Source organism: Melanotaenia boesemani, chromosome 3 (genome assembly GCF_017639745.1).
Source record: "Melanotaenia boesemani isolate fMelBoe1 chromosome 3, fMelBoe1.pri, whole genome shotgun sequence".
Taxonomy (NCBI): Eukaryota; Metazoa; Chordata; class Actinopteri; order Atheriniformes; family Melanotaeniidae; genus Melanotaenia; species Melanotaenia boesemani.
In genome coordinates, this window is record NC_055684.1 from 17,223,626 (window position 1) to 17,237,861 (window position 14,236).

General features: G+C 38.1%; 1 protein-coding gene across 2 annotated transcripts; it reads left to right on the forward strand.

Moving 5' to 3' along the window:
* The first annotated feature begins 2,764 nt into the window (after positions 1-2,764).
* Positions 2,765-12,315, forward strand: nfs1 (NFS1 cysteine desulfurase). 2 transcript variants are annotated; one of them, XR_006009764.1, is made up of 14 exons: positions 2,765-3,108; positions 4,721-4,797; positions 5,336-5,452; positions 6,062-6,145; positions 6,481-6,633; positions 6,716-6,809; positions 8,422-8,556; positions 8,744-8,901; positions 8,979-9,084; positions 9,259-9,340; positions 9,442-9,525; positions 9,654-9,743; positions 11,191-11,539; positions 11,657-12,315. XR_006009764.1 is itself a non-coding variant. In XM_041980530.1 (13 exons), the coding sequence occupies exons 1-13, from the start codon at positions 3,003-3,005 to the stop codon at positions 11,252-11,254; spliced, it is 1,350 nt and encodes a 449-aa protein (XP_041836464.1). In that variant the 5' UTR covers positions 2,765-3,002; the 3' UTR covers positions 11,255-12,315. The 2 variants fall into 2 exon arrangements, 1 of the variants encoding a protein (XP_041836464.1); XM_041980530.1 differs by having other exon boundaries at positions 11,191-12,315.
* Positions 12,316-14,236: the final 1,921 nt, after the last annotated feature.

Genomic DNA, 14,236 nt, shown 5'->3' on the forward strand with positions numbered 1-14,236 from the left:
ATGACCCATTAATTCAGCATGCCTCTGAATACTTGGCATACAGCTGACTGTAAATCCACTAGCTGTTTGTTTCCACGTATTATGTTCCATATTAATAGCACATTGCTGATTTGCTATTTATATTTTATAATATAATATTAATAATATAATTAATTGAATTTTATTTAATATTTAAACCTCAGATTGTAAAGAATTGTCAGTGCTTACATGCACAAACATGTAATAAAAAAGTGCAAAAAAATAAAACAAAACAAAACTCAGAAACATGTAGCTTTAGCTGAGTATCCTCTCAATAAGTATATAACATTACACTAGTGAAACTATTCAGCTACTTAATCAAACTTTAAGCATTAAACTGCCATAACAAAATATTTCAGTAACAGCCATTTTAAAACAGTCTCAATTGGTGTTTTGCTGCAAACAGCATGATATAAAAAGTGCAACTGAAAAAAAGGCTTGTTCATAGTCTGTTTTTAAATGTTAAATAAAATCAAATTAGCGGACAAAACTCACTGAATCTATTGACAACCATCATATCAGATTTTAATCACAAACTCAAAATAGATAAAACAAAAATATTCAAGTATACAAAATTTAGTTTTCTTCTGAAGACTTTATCAGTAAATACTGAAAATTACTGTCTTTTAAAAAAAAAAACATAATTGCACTCACTTCAGCCTGAGGTGTAAAACTGACATCAATGACTGTAGATCTGGAAGAAATGAACAGCAGAACTGGGAGTGTTTTAGCTCATGACAACACTTTGCCCAGGTGAAGGCCAGTGACCCACTGAAAACAGGTCAGCAATCCACTTTTGGGTCTGGACCCAGCAGCTGAGAATCACTGTCTTATAAAATCCTGGAAGTAAAATCCTGGAGAGCCAGCAGTACCAGAACCAGACTGCCCAGTAGGTTTATGGTGGGGATCTTGAGAGCCTCCAGAGGGAAATTCACTTGACCCAGAAAAGTGTGTGAAACTGTGCTTATACTACAGTTTTCTCATCTTTTTTTTTTTTTTTTTTTTTGCAAGTGAGGTCAGAATGTCGTTTAAACACATATCATAGCATTTAGATTAGAATAGAATAGAAATACTTTATTAATCCCTTCGGAGAGCCCTCAGGGAAATTTGGGAGCATTATCGTAGCATTTACTTATTAGCTTCCAGCACCTTTTCCCAAACTGCGTGAGAATAAACATGTACTATTGCAAAATTTCAGTGTAACCCAACTATCAAAACTACATGTCTCTTCATAAACTGCATTCTGTCTGTGTGGTCCACCTGTCAGAGCGGCATACATAGCTGTGCTGCTCTGATAAAGTAGCCTAAACTGACAGACAAGGCTATGGTATGCTATTCTTCTGACTAGGTATGCCAAACCGACAGAATACCGGACCTCTGATCACAAGCAAGGCAAGTTTATTTTTAAAGCACATTTCATGTACATGTTTAGTTCTGACTCTGGGAACAGAAAGTAGATTTGACCGTGATGACCTGAGGATCTGGTTCGTTTATAACAAACCAGAAGATCCTGAATGTATTTTGGCCCTAAACCATTCAGTGCTTTGTAAACAGCAGGAGTTTGCTGTCAGTTCATTGACAAACAGGAAGCCAGTGTAACTGCACTTTTAGAGAGACCTGTGAGGACAGCGTTACAGTAGTCTAGTCTACTGAAGATAAATGCACAGACATATTTTTCTAAATCCCATTGAGACATCAGTTCATTAATCATCAATATGTTCTTTAAGTGGTAATAGGCTGACTCCACAACTGTTTTAATGTGACTGCTGAAATTCAGGTCTGATTCCACGATTACATCCACATTTTTGGGCTTTGTTGTTGGTTTTTAACATTGCTGTTTGAAAGTGAGTGGTGACATTTAATCCCTCTTCCTTGGCCCCAAAAACGTTTAATTTAACTAGATGAAGATTTGGCACAAGATACAATCTTTTATTTGATCAATGTATTTGATCAGTGTTGGATGCAGCTATAGTCTCCTGGTGAGATGGTTATGTAGATTTGTTTGTCGCCAGCTGTGTTGGGCACGTTACTTTAAAAACGTTGTCACGAGTGAAAGAGTAATTAGTTAAATTACCCATTACTAAAAAGTAACTCCGTTAATAATGCTGTTTATTTTAATGCTGTTACCCCCATTACCTGGTCGCAAGCATAACGATGGTAACACATTTAGTGTAACACGTTTGTAGCCAATTAAATTACGAAAAAGCTATTTTATCCACCCCCAACAAGAACAAAACAATGCAGCTCGGCCTATGAGAGCGCAAGACGTTCACCGGAAGTTCCGCTCTCTGCTTCCGATTATTGTGCAAGCATGAAACAGCATCGACGTCGCACAATGTCAAGTTGCAGAGTTTAAATAGCAGCTAAGTCAAATCCGGAAATTGAAATAGTAAATCACTAAATAAACAAACAAAATATTTTATAATATTTACTCTCAAAACTTTATGCTGAGATAGATTTGTTTTAGTTTATTTTTCGGTTTGTGATTAATTCAATTAATAGTTTACATTTAATTAATTTAGTTATATGTCTATATTTAAAGCTGTTATTTAATTTATTTATCCATGTTAAAACAATTTTTATCTTCTACTTCTATTAATTTTTCTGTTTTGTTTTTACTGTATTTTGTGATATGGATCCCCTGGGTCTGAAATAAAAAATAAAGTAATTGCATGTGATAATTTTGTTTTTCTTGTAAAAATTAGTATTTTCTTCTGAAAGTCACTACCGGAAATATGTACTTTTGTATGAACTTTGACGTTTACCGATACTGCTGCAACCAGTACGTAACTGACCGATCGTAACACATCAGAAAAGAAACTTCACTCGTGTTAAACTTTCTTTTTAAAAATTGTGGATTTTATTGCATTTCCTTCATAGCTGTTAGCAGGTTTTACTGGTACACATCGGCGTACGCCGGTGTTTTAGTTGCCGTCAACGTGTTAGGTCAGTCAGTCTTTAGCTGAAATCAGCCTACCGACCAGATGCTTTCCCCGGGAAGGACTGTCTCCTCCCGGCTGTTGAGGCCCGTCTCGTGGCTTCCCCTCCGACTGGGCTCCGAGCGGACAGCTACCAGCACCCTACAGAAAGGTAATAGCAGCCCGGAGCAAACTGGCCATGTTATTTCATTTTGAGTAGCTAGCATACAGCTAATCCCAAGTGACGCAGTTTAATGTGGGGACATTAAACTTCATAACACCTAAAAAATGATTGGGAAAACGTTGAATATTAAGTGTGTGCAGTGAGAGATGCAGAAGAAGAAGAAGAAGAAAAAGACATGCACACTTTTTTTCAAGAGACCTTAAAGGAACAAATAAACTCAACTACCTGATTTGCACAAGCGTAATGGAAGTTTTAGTTCTTTAATTTAAATTGTGTTGTATAATTATGTATAATGTATAATCTACGTATATAAACTATCAGTTTGGACTCACTTTTCCCACTGGATTGAATGGGAATGTGTAAGTGTAATGCTCATTATCCTTTTAATTTAGGTTTCATTTTCTCTTTCTTATTTACGTAATGGCATGCATTTCTGCTTCACTTACAAAATAGAGATTTATGTGGTATAGATCCTTCTAAAATAGGACCAGGATTTATATTGAATATTATTATTATTTATTTATTTTAGTTAAAAAAAAAAAAAAACATAAAAAAAACAAGTCATTTGATTACCAACTTGGCAAACTAAACTACAGTTTTACCATCTTTTTATTGCAAACACACTCAGTATATATCAAAGTCAGTGTTATGATTGTTTGTTCTTTTCCATCTAGTGCATTAACTGTGCAAGAAAGCAAAATAAAAACAACAAAAAACAAAAACATTCATTCAACCCTGTAGTGTGTGCAGTAGCCAAATAAATGGTACAGTGCAGAAATAACACCATGCAAGTTAACTCAACAGAGGTTGGCAATTCTGCTGATGAAAAACGTTGACATGAAAGGAGCAAAATTGGATATCAGTTTTATATGTTTAAATGCTCAAAGAATTATATTGAATCAGTGTTCATTTGTCTCAGTGTGACAGTTTGCTTTGCTTGATCGTACACAAACAACTGATAATTTAACAACTACCCGCTACACATTTCTGTTCCAAGGTGTTGGGCATTTAAATGAAACAGTCTGAATGATATTATTGTTTTCAGTGTAGCAGTGTGTCTTTCAAATCTACAAGTTAAATTAAATTAGATTTCCTAGTTAGTTTTATGATTTTGTGGTGGAATGAAAGTGATTGCTCATTAGAAAACTGTGACACAGTCATGTGTTATCTGAGTCCTTGTTGTCTTTTCTGGTTTTATGTTTTTTATATTTTATCAGCTATTAATATGAAACAATAAAATGAATAAATTGCATCCCCAGAAATAGTAACAGTTTTTGAAAATGACAAGAATAAACTTGAATATTGTTGAAATCTTCTCTTTATTAACTTAATGTAGGACTTCCTTTGTACAGTAAAAAACTTTGTAAGAGCAAATAACCTACAAAAAACAATCAAAGGCATTCTCCAGAGTGATTTTCAAACTTATTCAAAGCCTTTATTTTTTTATATGGCAAAAGATTTTTAAAAACGATCATTGCATTGCAACCAGCTAGGTCTTCATTAGGGTCAGTGTCTGGTGTGACACACGTGTGTTAAATTTCACTAATGAGCTAACCTACACCCATGTGCATGCTTGTTGAAATTGTGGTTTTTCCTGCAGAGTTGATTAAGAAGCGTGAACTGGAGAAAGATGAGCTCCGCCCCCTCTACATGGACTTCCAGGCTACCACACCTATGGTAACTCAGTCTAACCAACCATGTTGTGCCATTTTGTTGTTCAAGTCACGATTGATTGCTTTGCTTTTCACTGTGTTAAATTGTGACTTTACATTTGCCATTAAGAGCTGTGTGTTGCAGACTTTAATAATTAGATAAAGTGGTGGCATTTGCCCCCTGTTAAGATTACGGCTCTGAGATCCTGCCCTTAAGATAATTACTTCTGTTTAACATCATCTTCTATACAGCTCAACTATTTTACTAAAAATAATTTAATGATTTTTTTTATGTGGCCAACTCCTCGTTTTCGTTTTTTTCCTTTTTTGTATTTGCTTGTTGCCCAGTAGCAACAGCTTTATTATTTTGTCATTTAAAAGCAATGTTTTTTATAATCAGGAAGCCTCAGTTAGGAGTAAACTTTATATTTAGACTTCTCTTTACAATCATTTACAGAGGTTTGTTTCAAGCTGAGAAAAAGTTGCTGCACTACATGTTTGACTCACCTCATAAGAGAGTAACCTGCACTTACCATCACAGTTTAATAGGTTTGTGTGTTTAGGACCCCAGGGTGCTGGATGCCATGTTGCCATACCAGGTGAATTACTACGGTAACCCTCACTCCAGGACACACGCCTACGGCTGGGAGAGTGAGACTGCCATGGAAACAGCCAGAAAGGTAGAGAGACTCACTCCGATATCTCTGTAACAGCAGGATATTGAAAATTAACGATTTTGTTGTGACACCATGCATTTCCAGTATTATGTTAAAACCCTTCAACCTGGCAGCTTCTCCATATAAGGTTAAAAAAAATCAAAACCTTCTTTTTATTTTATTAACCCCAGTTTCTGTTGTTTGTCCTCCCTCATGTTTATGGCAGAGGATATACGTATAACTGTCACAGTCACCTGGATTTTGGAAGTAATGGCAATACAAATGACTCCAGGTTATCTGTTGTCATATTTGCATTTTTTTCCTCTGTTGGTTTTAGATTTGCAGTACTGCACGTTACTGAGCTGTGGAAAACTGTGTCAATAGCTATGAAAATGTATATTTTTCTGTTGGCTCAATCAGGCTGTTTTTGTACAGAGTAATTATATTAACAGTCTGCAGAATGATTGGAATTGGCTGAAATTATTGTCATGAAATGATTATGTAATTAATGTGTCAATGTGGCCCAGTCAGATTTCAGTTGCTGAGGTAGATACACAGGAAAAAGATATGTTCCACCACAGGATATTGGGTGAATTTAGCCATTGACTCTGTGTTGTTTGTCTCTCTGAGCAGCAGGTGGCTGATTTGATTGGAGCAGATCCGCGAGAAATCATCTTCACCAGTGGAGCCACTGAGTCCAACAACATGGCTATCAAGGTCTCACTCTGCCGCTCCTCCTCCTCGTCATCACACAGTCAAACACCATCTGGCCACCACTTTCAGCGTGTGTTGTTTTGGTTCAGCAAAAGCTGTTTCTCTTGACTTGTAGGGGGGAAAAAAAAAAAAGTTTCTGCTGCTTGTAGATTCACATACTCACTGAGTCACAATGTCCTCCACAATGTTTTCACTGTACCTGTTCAATGAAGAAATGGCCTCCAACTTAGCAGAACAAGAAATATAGTAGAAAAACGATCCCAAAAACAAAATGAGAACACAGTAACACCAGCATGCATAAAGTGCATCTGTTCTAACTGATGGTCCCTCTTCTACAGGGCGTTGCCCGGTTCTACCAGGCCAAGAAACGCCATGTGATCACCACACAGACTGAACATAAGTGCGTATTGGACTCGTGTCGAATTCTGGAGGCTGAAGGCTTCAAGGTTACCTACCTGCCTGTCCAGAAGAACGGACTGCTGGATCTGGAGGTACTCAAGAAGACCACACAGAGAAAATCATATCTAATGTTTACAACAAGAAGAAGGCACTGTATAAACTGTGTTTCTGCAGCTGTTGGAGGCCTCCATCTGTCCCGACACCTCTCTGGTGTCAGTGATGACTGTCAACAACGAGATTGGAGTAAAGCAGCCCATTAAGGACATTGGTAACCATAACATCACAAGTTATTGTTTTTTAAAGAAGCACTATTGAACTTTGGGAGATTTTCTTAGTGAGGTGCACCCTAAAGACGGCTAATTCGACATCCATCTTGCATCCTACCTTTACTCTGAGCTATCTCCCAAAAGTAAAATCAGTCTGATGTTGACTCTGTTGTTATCTCTGTCCCATTCCCTCGTTCTTTCCCCCTCTTCCTCCAATAATGTCCTCTTGCTTTTTTATGTTGAATCAGCCGCGGTGTGTGTTAAAAACGAACGCTGTGTTGATATCCTGCGGTGTGTAAAACTAAACTCATCTGTAATGTGATACTCCCGTGTAGAACACAAAGCTGTGAAGTGCGGTTTCTCAGCCTAAGGACACTGCTAGGTAACGACGGCTCCAGGTGCCTCATTTATCAATCATTCATAGAAACTGTCCTAAATTTTATTCCATGAATTACTTAAAATGTTCGTCAGTAAAAAAAAAAAAAAAAAAAAAACAAGTCTGGATTTATCAACCGCACCGAGGCCAGTCGCACGCATGTTAGTAAGCAATCAGCTGTTGATAAATCCCACGTTCTAAATCACCTGCTCGTGCCCATTCATGGTCATTTGCATTCAAAAACACCCTCATTTAACCATATACAGAAACATCATGTCCCTGTTGAGGACACACAAAATCCACAGTACTTCAACCTTTGGCTGTTGTATATTTATCCTGTGAAGCTCTTTGGTTAACCGCAGTTGGTTTTTAATTGTTTTGAAGAGATAAAGGAGACTTGATTTCACATAACTTGCACACATTTTCCCAGCATCATTCCCAGGAACATAGCAGCACCCCCTTTATCTCATCTTGGATAGTTCCAGAAAGGCATATGTCTTTTTTTCTTTTGGTCCAGAGAAATTAAGCATCTGGCATGGATGGTGTAATGCAACTCAATAATGGTCTGGAAGTGTCCAACCTGTCTCCTGTCTCATGTAAGCTACTAAAATAGGTAATATAACTTTGTAAAGTCTAACAGGATCTCTTTCAGGAAGCAGCATCTGATCAGAAATGATCTCTCCGCATAGAGCAGAGTTTGAAATATTTTTTAAAGTCCGATCAAGAATGCTCAGTTCTCACCTGTCTGTCATAGGTGTCTTTTGTTCTGAAACCATTTACACATCTGTTTATTTTTCTAAAATATTGTTAGTTGAATAATTAGTATTTTGACAAAATAAAGAATGGCTGATAAATGCTGAGATTGCAACACCTGCAAAAACGGTGCAGTTTTCCTGTTCAGCCACTAGAATCAGCGTGTTCACATGGTCAGAGCTGTTCTTATGTGTAAGAACATTTCTAAGTATAAGTAAAAGTTGGCCAATTTAACAATTTACATAAAAATGTTTTCTCACAAAATATGCAAGGACGGTTGATAAATGAAGGCCTGGAACTGTACCTATTAAATGTCGCTGTGCCAGAAAAGGTCAGAAAGTTACATAGTGCTACTTTAAATGCTGCAGGGACATCATTAGAGGGAATGATACAGGTTTCAGGGCTACAGTAGTAATCACCTCACTGTGGCCATATTAAAAGTTCTGATGAAAGCTGTGGACTCGCTTTTCTGTTTCTGTCCAAAGGTCAGCTTTGCCGCAGTAAAGGAGTCTTCTTCCACACTGATGCTGCCCAGGCTGTAGGAAAGATTCCCATCAATGTCTCTGACTGGAAGGTGGATCTGATGTCCATCAGTGGCCATAAGATCTACGGACCCAAAGGTTGGTGTTGGTAGCTGTAGTAAATTATTACTGTGGTCACTGTGTCATTAACCACTTGATAAGCCGATGGAGTGTTGTTTTTTTTGTTTTAAGCCCATACTGGCTGTCTAAAAGGGTGTTTTGATCCTTCTGCTGACCCAGACTGAGGTTAGATTGCCAATAATTTTGTTTTTATATATGTGTACAGGCGTGGGGGCTTTGTATGTGCGTCGTAGACCTCGGGTGCGTTTGGAGCCACTACAGAATGGTGGCGGGCAGGAGAGGGGTCTTCGCTCTGGCACTGTCCCCACCCCGCTGGCTGTTGGGCTGGGAGCTGCCTGCAAGATCGCCCACAAGGAGATGGAGGTAAAACCAGCATACTTAAACATAAAAAGAAAATTCACCCATGTATCATGATACTTAATGTGCATTTATGTGTGTAGTATGATCATCAAAGAGTGTCCATGCTAGCTAATCGTCTGGTCCAGAAGATCATGTGTGAGATTCCTGATGTCATCATGAATGGAGATCCAGAACAACGCTACCCTGGTAAACACACTTATGCTTGCAACGATGTCTTTGTGAGGACATTCAGTGACATTTCTTTGCACTTTGTGTTTCTCTTGGACCTGTGTTTTAGATGCGCTTATTTAAATGCACTTATGTGTTTTAAATGAGCTTATCTCACTCCTTGTGCACATGTGTGTTTGTTTATGGTTCCAGGCTGCATAAATCTTTCCTTTGCTTATGTGGAAGGAGAGAGTCTGCTGATGGCTCTGAAGGATGTTGCTCTATCATCTGGAAGGTCAGACACAAAAAGTTTACTTGTTTAAGTATGAATTTCTGCACCTTTATATATGAATGAACATTCAATGATGAATAACACTGTGTTTGTGTGGACTGCAGTGCTTGTACATCAGCATCTCTGGAACCGTCGTATGTCCTCAGAGCAATAGGAGCAGATGAAGACCTGGCTCATTCTTCCATCAGGTACAAATATTTTCACAAGCAGAAAACAGACTTTTGTTACATTTATTTATCATTTAATAAACAGCAGAAAGACTTTCTGGACTTGAGTTTATTCACTGTAGATTAATGTGTGTTTCTCTCTGTTGCAGGTTTGGCATTGGCAGGTTCACCACAGAAGAAGAAGTCGACTACACAGCAGAAAAATGCATCCATCAGGTCTGCAGACTCAGAGAGATGAGGTGGGTTCAGCTGACTTTTAACGTGGGTCTGATTTTAGTGATATAGACTTTGAATGAAGTTGGACAGACCAGTTATGTGATATTTTGGTTTGTGTCTGACTATTTTAAAGCTGTTTTGAAGCATTTAAGACCAAGATGGTTTCAGCCTACCAGAGGTTTTGCTACCTTGTGCTGAGAAATGTTTTGATTGCAGGGTTCACATTATTCCGGCACTGTGCCGGATCTCTGGCCTGCAAAGTTTTTGTGGCCAGACACTTTAATAACTTGATGTTATTAAATTGTTAAAGTGGACTATTGTTGAGTTCATCTACCAGTGCTATGAGAGGAACGCTGCTTTACTCTCAAACGTATTACTAACCAATCAGAAGTTGAGTGGGTCGGTGTAGTAGGGATCCAGCTGCAGTTTAGAGCTACGCTATTGGGTCTTTGGATACGATAGAGCAGACGTTGGTGAATACTGTAGCAGTAAACTTAGGTACCTCAGTTTTGTTGGTGGGGTGGAGGGTAAGCTTGTCCTTTCTGGTTATCACCTGTTATTTATGCCACATATTTTCAGACATGTGCTCTCTGTCCGCTGATGGGAGTGTGCTCACCTGCGTTAGCGTGCACACCTGTCTTTGGACATCGGGGTAGAGGAGAATTGTGAATGTGCAACCATGTTAGTGATGTGCCGTTTAATAAGGTAAATAATATCAGTCCGTTTAGTCCAGATCACATTAGACAAGGTTCTGCTGTAAAAACTACCACTTAGGATGTTCAAATCTGGACTGAATTATTCTCCAGAACATGAAGATTCATTGAAACACAATGTCTGATATGTGAAACCCTTTTTCTATTTATAAAAATGCATGCAAGGCCCATTTATTTATGTATCGTTTGCATAATAGACACCCCTCCCCCCAACTGCATTTAAGAAAAAAGAATATTATGGTAAAGCTTTTTTATTGCCTAATTCCGCTTAAATTTGGATCAGGATTTCTTATCAAAGTATATTTAAAAAGGTGCATTTTAACTGATAAACTCATTGTAGAAATACAATATATGCTATAATATGTACTCAGGTGACAAATCATTGGGCTATTTTTTCATAGATTTGTACAGCTAATGAAGCTAGTGAAGTTAAATAGGTTTTAAGGCACTTTGTTTGTTTCAATATTTTAGATCCAAGGCTAGAAGCCAGACTACTCTGTTCTACAGATGTGTACAGCTTCTGCTCAAACAGAGTACACATCCTCCTCTAACGGATGTGTGCAGTGAGGGTTCATTACAGTCCAAGATAGTCAAAACTGCAGCATAAAGTTTAAATTAAGTTTGCTCACTGCTTGGCGAATAACGCGGGAGTTTTATTGTCTTTCTACTCCCTGGTTACTGCTACACAGATCAGGTTCAAATGTTTTCAGAACAGTCAACATAAACCTGTTTTTCTCCCTTTTTTTTCTTCCATCAGCCCTCTGTGGGAGATGGTTCAGGAAGGCATCGACCTGAAGAGCATCAAGTGGACTCAGCACTAGACTCCTCCCAGCTCCTGTCTATGTCCTAGTGAAAAAGATTATGGTTCCCCAAAAAGTTCAGGGACCAGTATAGCTTTTTCTTCCTCTATACAAACACGCACAAACTCCCTGTCCGACTTGAAGTCTGTTTGTCTCTGTAGAAGCTTCTCCAGTTGCTCTGTAAGGAGAACACAGCAATCCCTGCTTGTATTCATCCGCCACTGAAATGTTGTCAGAGGCAAATTTAGGCAGTCTTGAATATAAATTGACAACCATAAGAAAAACAATAACAAAATGTTGGTTGGGGTACTTGCTGAAAGATCACCATCAGCCAGTTTTACATTTTGTCAGCCAAAGACTGCCTGCAGAAAAATATGAACAGAAATTCTGGTTCTCACTTTTGCAAGAAACCACATATTCAAGATAAAACATGAAATGACTGTGAACGCAACCTACAAAATATGTTAAACGTGCCATTTTTTAAAATAAAGTTTAAGGCAGGAAATCTTTCATATGATTAACATTATTTGGAGCAATAAGAAAAAAAAAAGTTACTCTGACAAGGAAATCTTTGCTCAACTGGTGGCATCCCTATTCTCATGTGCTTATTTTCTATAAACACCATGGCGCTACAAATCATTATATATCCACTGCACAATCAGACATACTAAAGGTTTTTATAGTCTCACTTGCACAGTTTGACATTAAATAAATGCATACAGTCACTGCAGCATGGCTTTAAGTCTGCCTCTGTTTAGGTACCCTGACCTTGCTGAGTTCAATATACTGATAGCTGGTGTGGTGGAGCTGGTTGGTGGTTTGAGTCTCGATTCATTTACAAAAACACTCGGTTCTGAGTGTTTTATATATATATATATATATATGAGAGTTGGTATGAGAAGAAACAGAAACCTGAAGGGAAGTGATACCACTGAGGCTACAAAAAATGTGACTCTTAAGGAAGAAATGTTACATGTTCATACTGTCAGATCACACTTCTGTTGATTACAATCATGTATGTTAGAATGGTGTATTTTTTAAAACAAAACAAACAAAAAAATAAAACAGTTTGTCATAAGTTACATGGAGAGTGGTAGCTGTGCTGATCCGTAAAATACACTCCCTGGACGAAAAGAATGTCGCCACCAAAAAAAAAAAGGTTACATACTCTAATATTTCATTTGACCAACTTAAGCTTTGGTTACGGCAGCATTTGCTGTAGCATTGTTTCCATAACGTTCTGCAATGTCACAAGATTTATTCAGTGTTGCATTCATTTTTTTTCCAAGATCTTGTATTGATGATAGCGTCCGACCGCTGCGCAAAGCCTTCTCCAGCACATCCCAAAGATTGTCAATGAGGTTAAAGCCTGGGCTCTGTGGTGGTCAGTCCATGTGTGAAATGATGTTTCATGCTCCCTGAAACACTCTTTCACAATTTGAGCCCAATGAATTCTGTCATTGTCATCTTAGGAATAAGCCTATGCCATCAGAGAAGAAAAAAAATCCAGTGATTGAATAATTTGGTCATTCAGTATATTCAGGTAGTTAGTTGACCTCATTCTTTAGGCACACATGATGTTGCTGAACGTCGACCCGGCCATTTGCAGCAGCCACAGATCCTAGCACTGCCCCCACAGGCTTGTACAGTAGGCACAGTAACCACTAGGCATGATGGGTGCATCACTTCATCTGCTCAGTACCTCACTCTGGAACAGGGTAAATCTGGACTCATTAGGCCATATGACCTCCTTCCATTGCTCCAGAGTCCAAGAGTAGGGTTTTATATATATATATATAGATACACAGCTGTTTAGTCCCAATCCCTGGAGTTTCATTCACATTGTATGTATAGAAATGCTCTTACTTTCACTATTAAACATACCCATGAGTTCCACTGTTTTCTTTAATTTGATTTCACCAAACATTTAAGTGATTGCCAATCAAGATCATTCAGGATTTTGTTTCCAACCACATTTCTTCCTTGAAGACGATGGTACCCCACTGACCTTCCAGTTTTTAATAATGTGTTGGGCAGTTCTAGTAGTTTCTGATATCTCCTTGGATGTTTTCTCTGCGTGATACATGCCAATGAGCAGACCGTTCTTTAACAGACTAACATCTTTTTATGACCATGGGATGTTACTTTCCACATGGTTCAAGAAATGAGAAGCTGCTCATTGCATCAGTTGGGGTTAAACGACTTTTTGCCAGCTGAAAGATCCTCAATGCAGTAATCCAATAGTAGGCTCATACCTATTTTCTTAGTTAAATCCAGGTGGTGACATTGTTTTTGGCAAGGCAGGGGAACTTTCTGTTATTTGTCATTTTGTTTAAAATTGAGTATTTTCCCTGTCAGGGTGGTCTTAAGAATGATGCTGGATTTTATCCAGTGATGTAATTGATCATCAACCGATGTTGATGTGATCTGCGCCCAGTGTGATACCATGAAACAAAGTGAAACTCTGAGATGCTAATGTTCTTTTCTCATGAAGAATAAGATAAGAAAACTGAAATAAGGGAGGAGGTTGGGGACAGCTGAAGGTAGCAGTCATTTCATTAGGATGTGATGACTTACCATATAGTTTGAGTCAGATTTTGTTTATTTTTTCACTAGATGATAGGCAGATGAATTTCTCCCAATCTGGCAGTTTAAATTCAGTTCTTTGTGCCTATCATAGTTCTGGCTTCTCCCACATCAGTTTTATATATTCACTGGGGAAGTTATGTGTATTCACTGGGGAAGTTATGTGTATCATCAGTTTTCTGTGAAATATCAAGTCCAACCAGCGTTGGCATCATTTTCATTTTTCAATCTGTAATACTCTATAAGACTGAAGCCCAGGCTTAACAGCTTGTGCTGATTTTCAAGAAATTAAGAAGTAACTCTTGTCCAGTCTTCTTATTGCTGGTTGTGGGCAAAAAAAAAAAAAAAAAAAAAATTAAATACATTGTTCCAGATAAGGTCTATGTGACTGCACAATCTGAGAGTACCTTTTTAAAG

What these genes read in the sequence shown, in the direction of transcription:
- nfs1 (XM_041980530.1), top strand. Translation starts at nt 3,003, where the DNA reads ATGCTTTCCCCGGGAAGGACTGTCTCCTCCCGGCTGTTGAGGCCCGTC. An exon ending in GCAGCCCATTAAGGACATTG is followed by an intron (nt 6,810 to 8,421) that starts GTAACCATAACA and finishes TTCTGTCCAAAG; the next exon opens with GTCAGCTTTGCCGCAGTAAA. An exon ending in GTTGCTCTATCATCTGGAAG is followed by an intron (nt 9,341 to 9,441) that starts GTCAGACACAAA and finishes TGTGGACTGCAG; the next exon opens with TGCTTGTACATCAGCATCTC.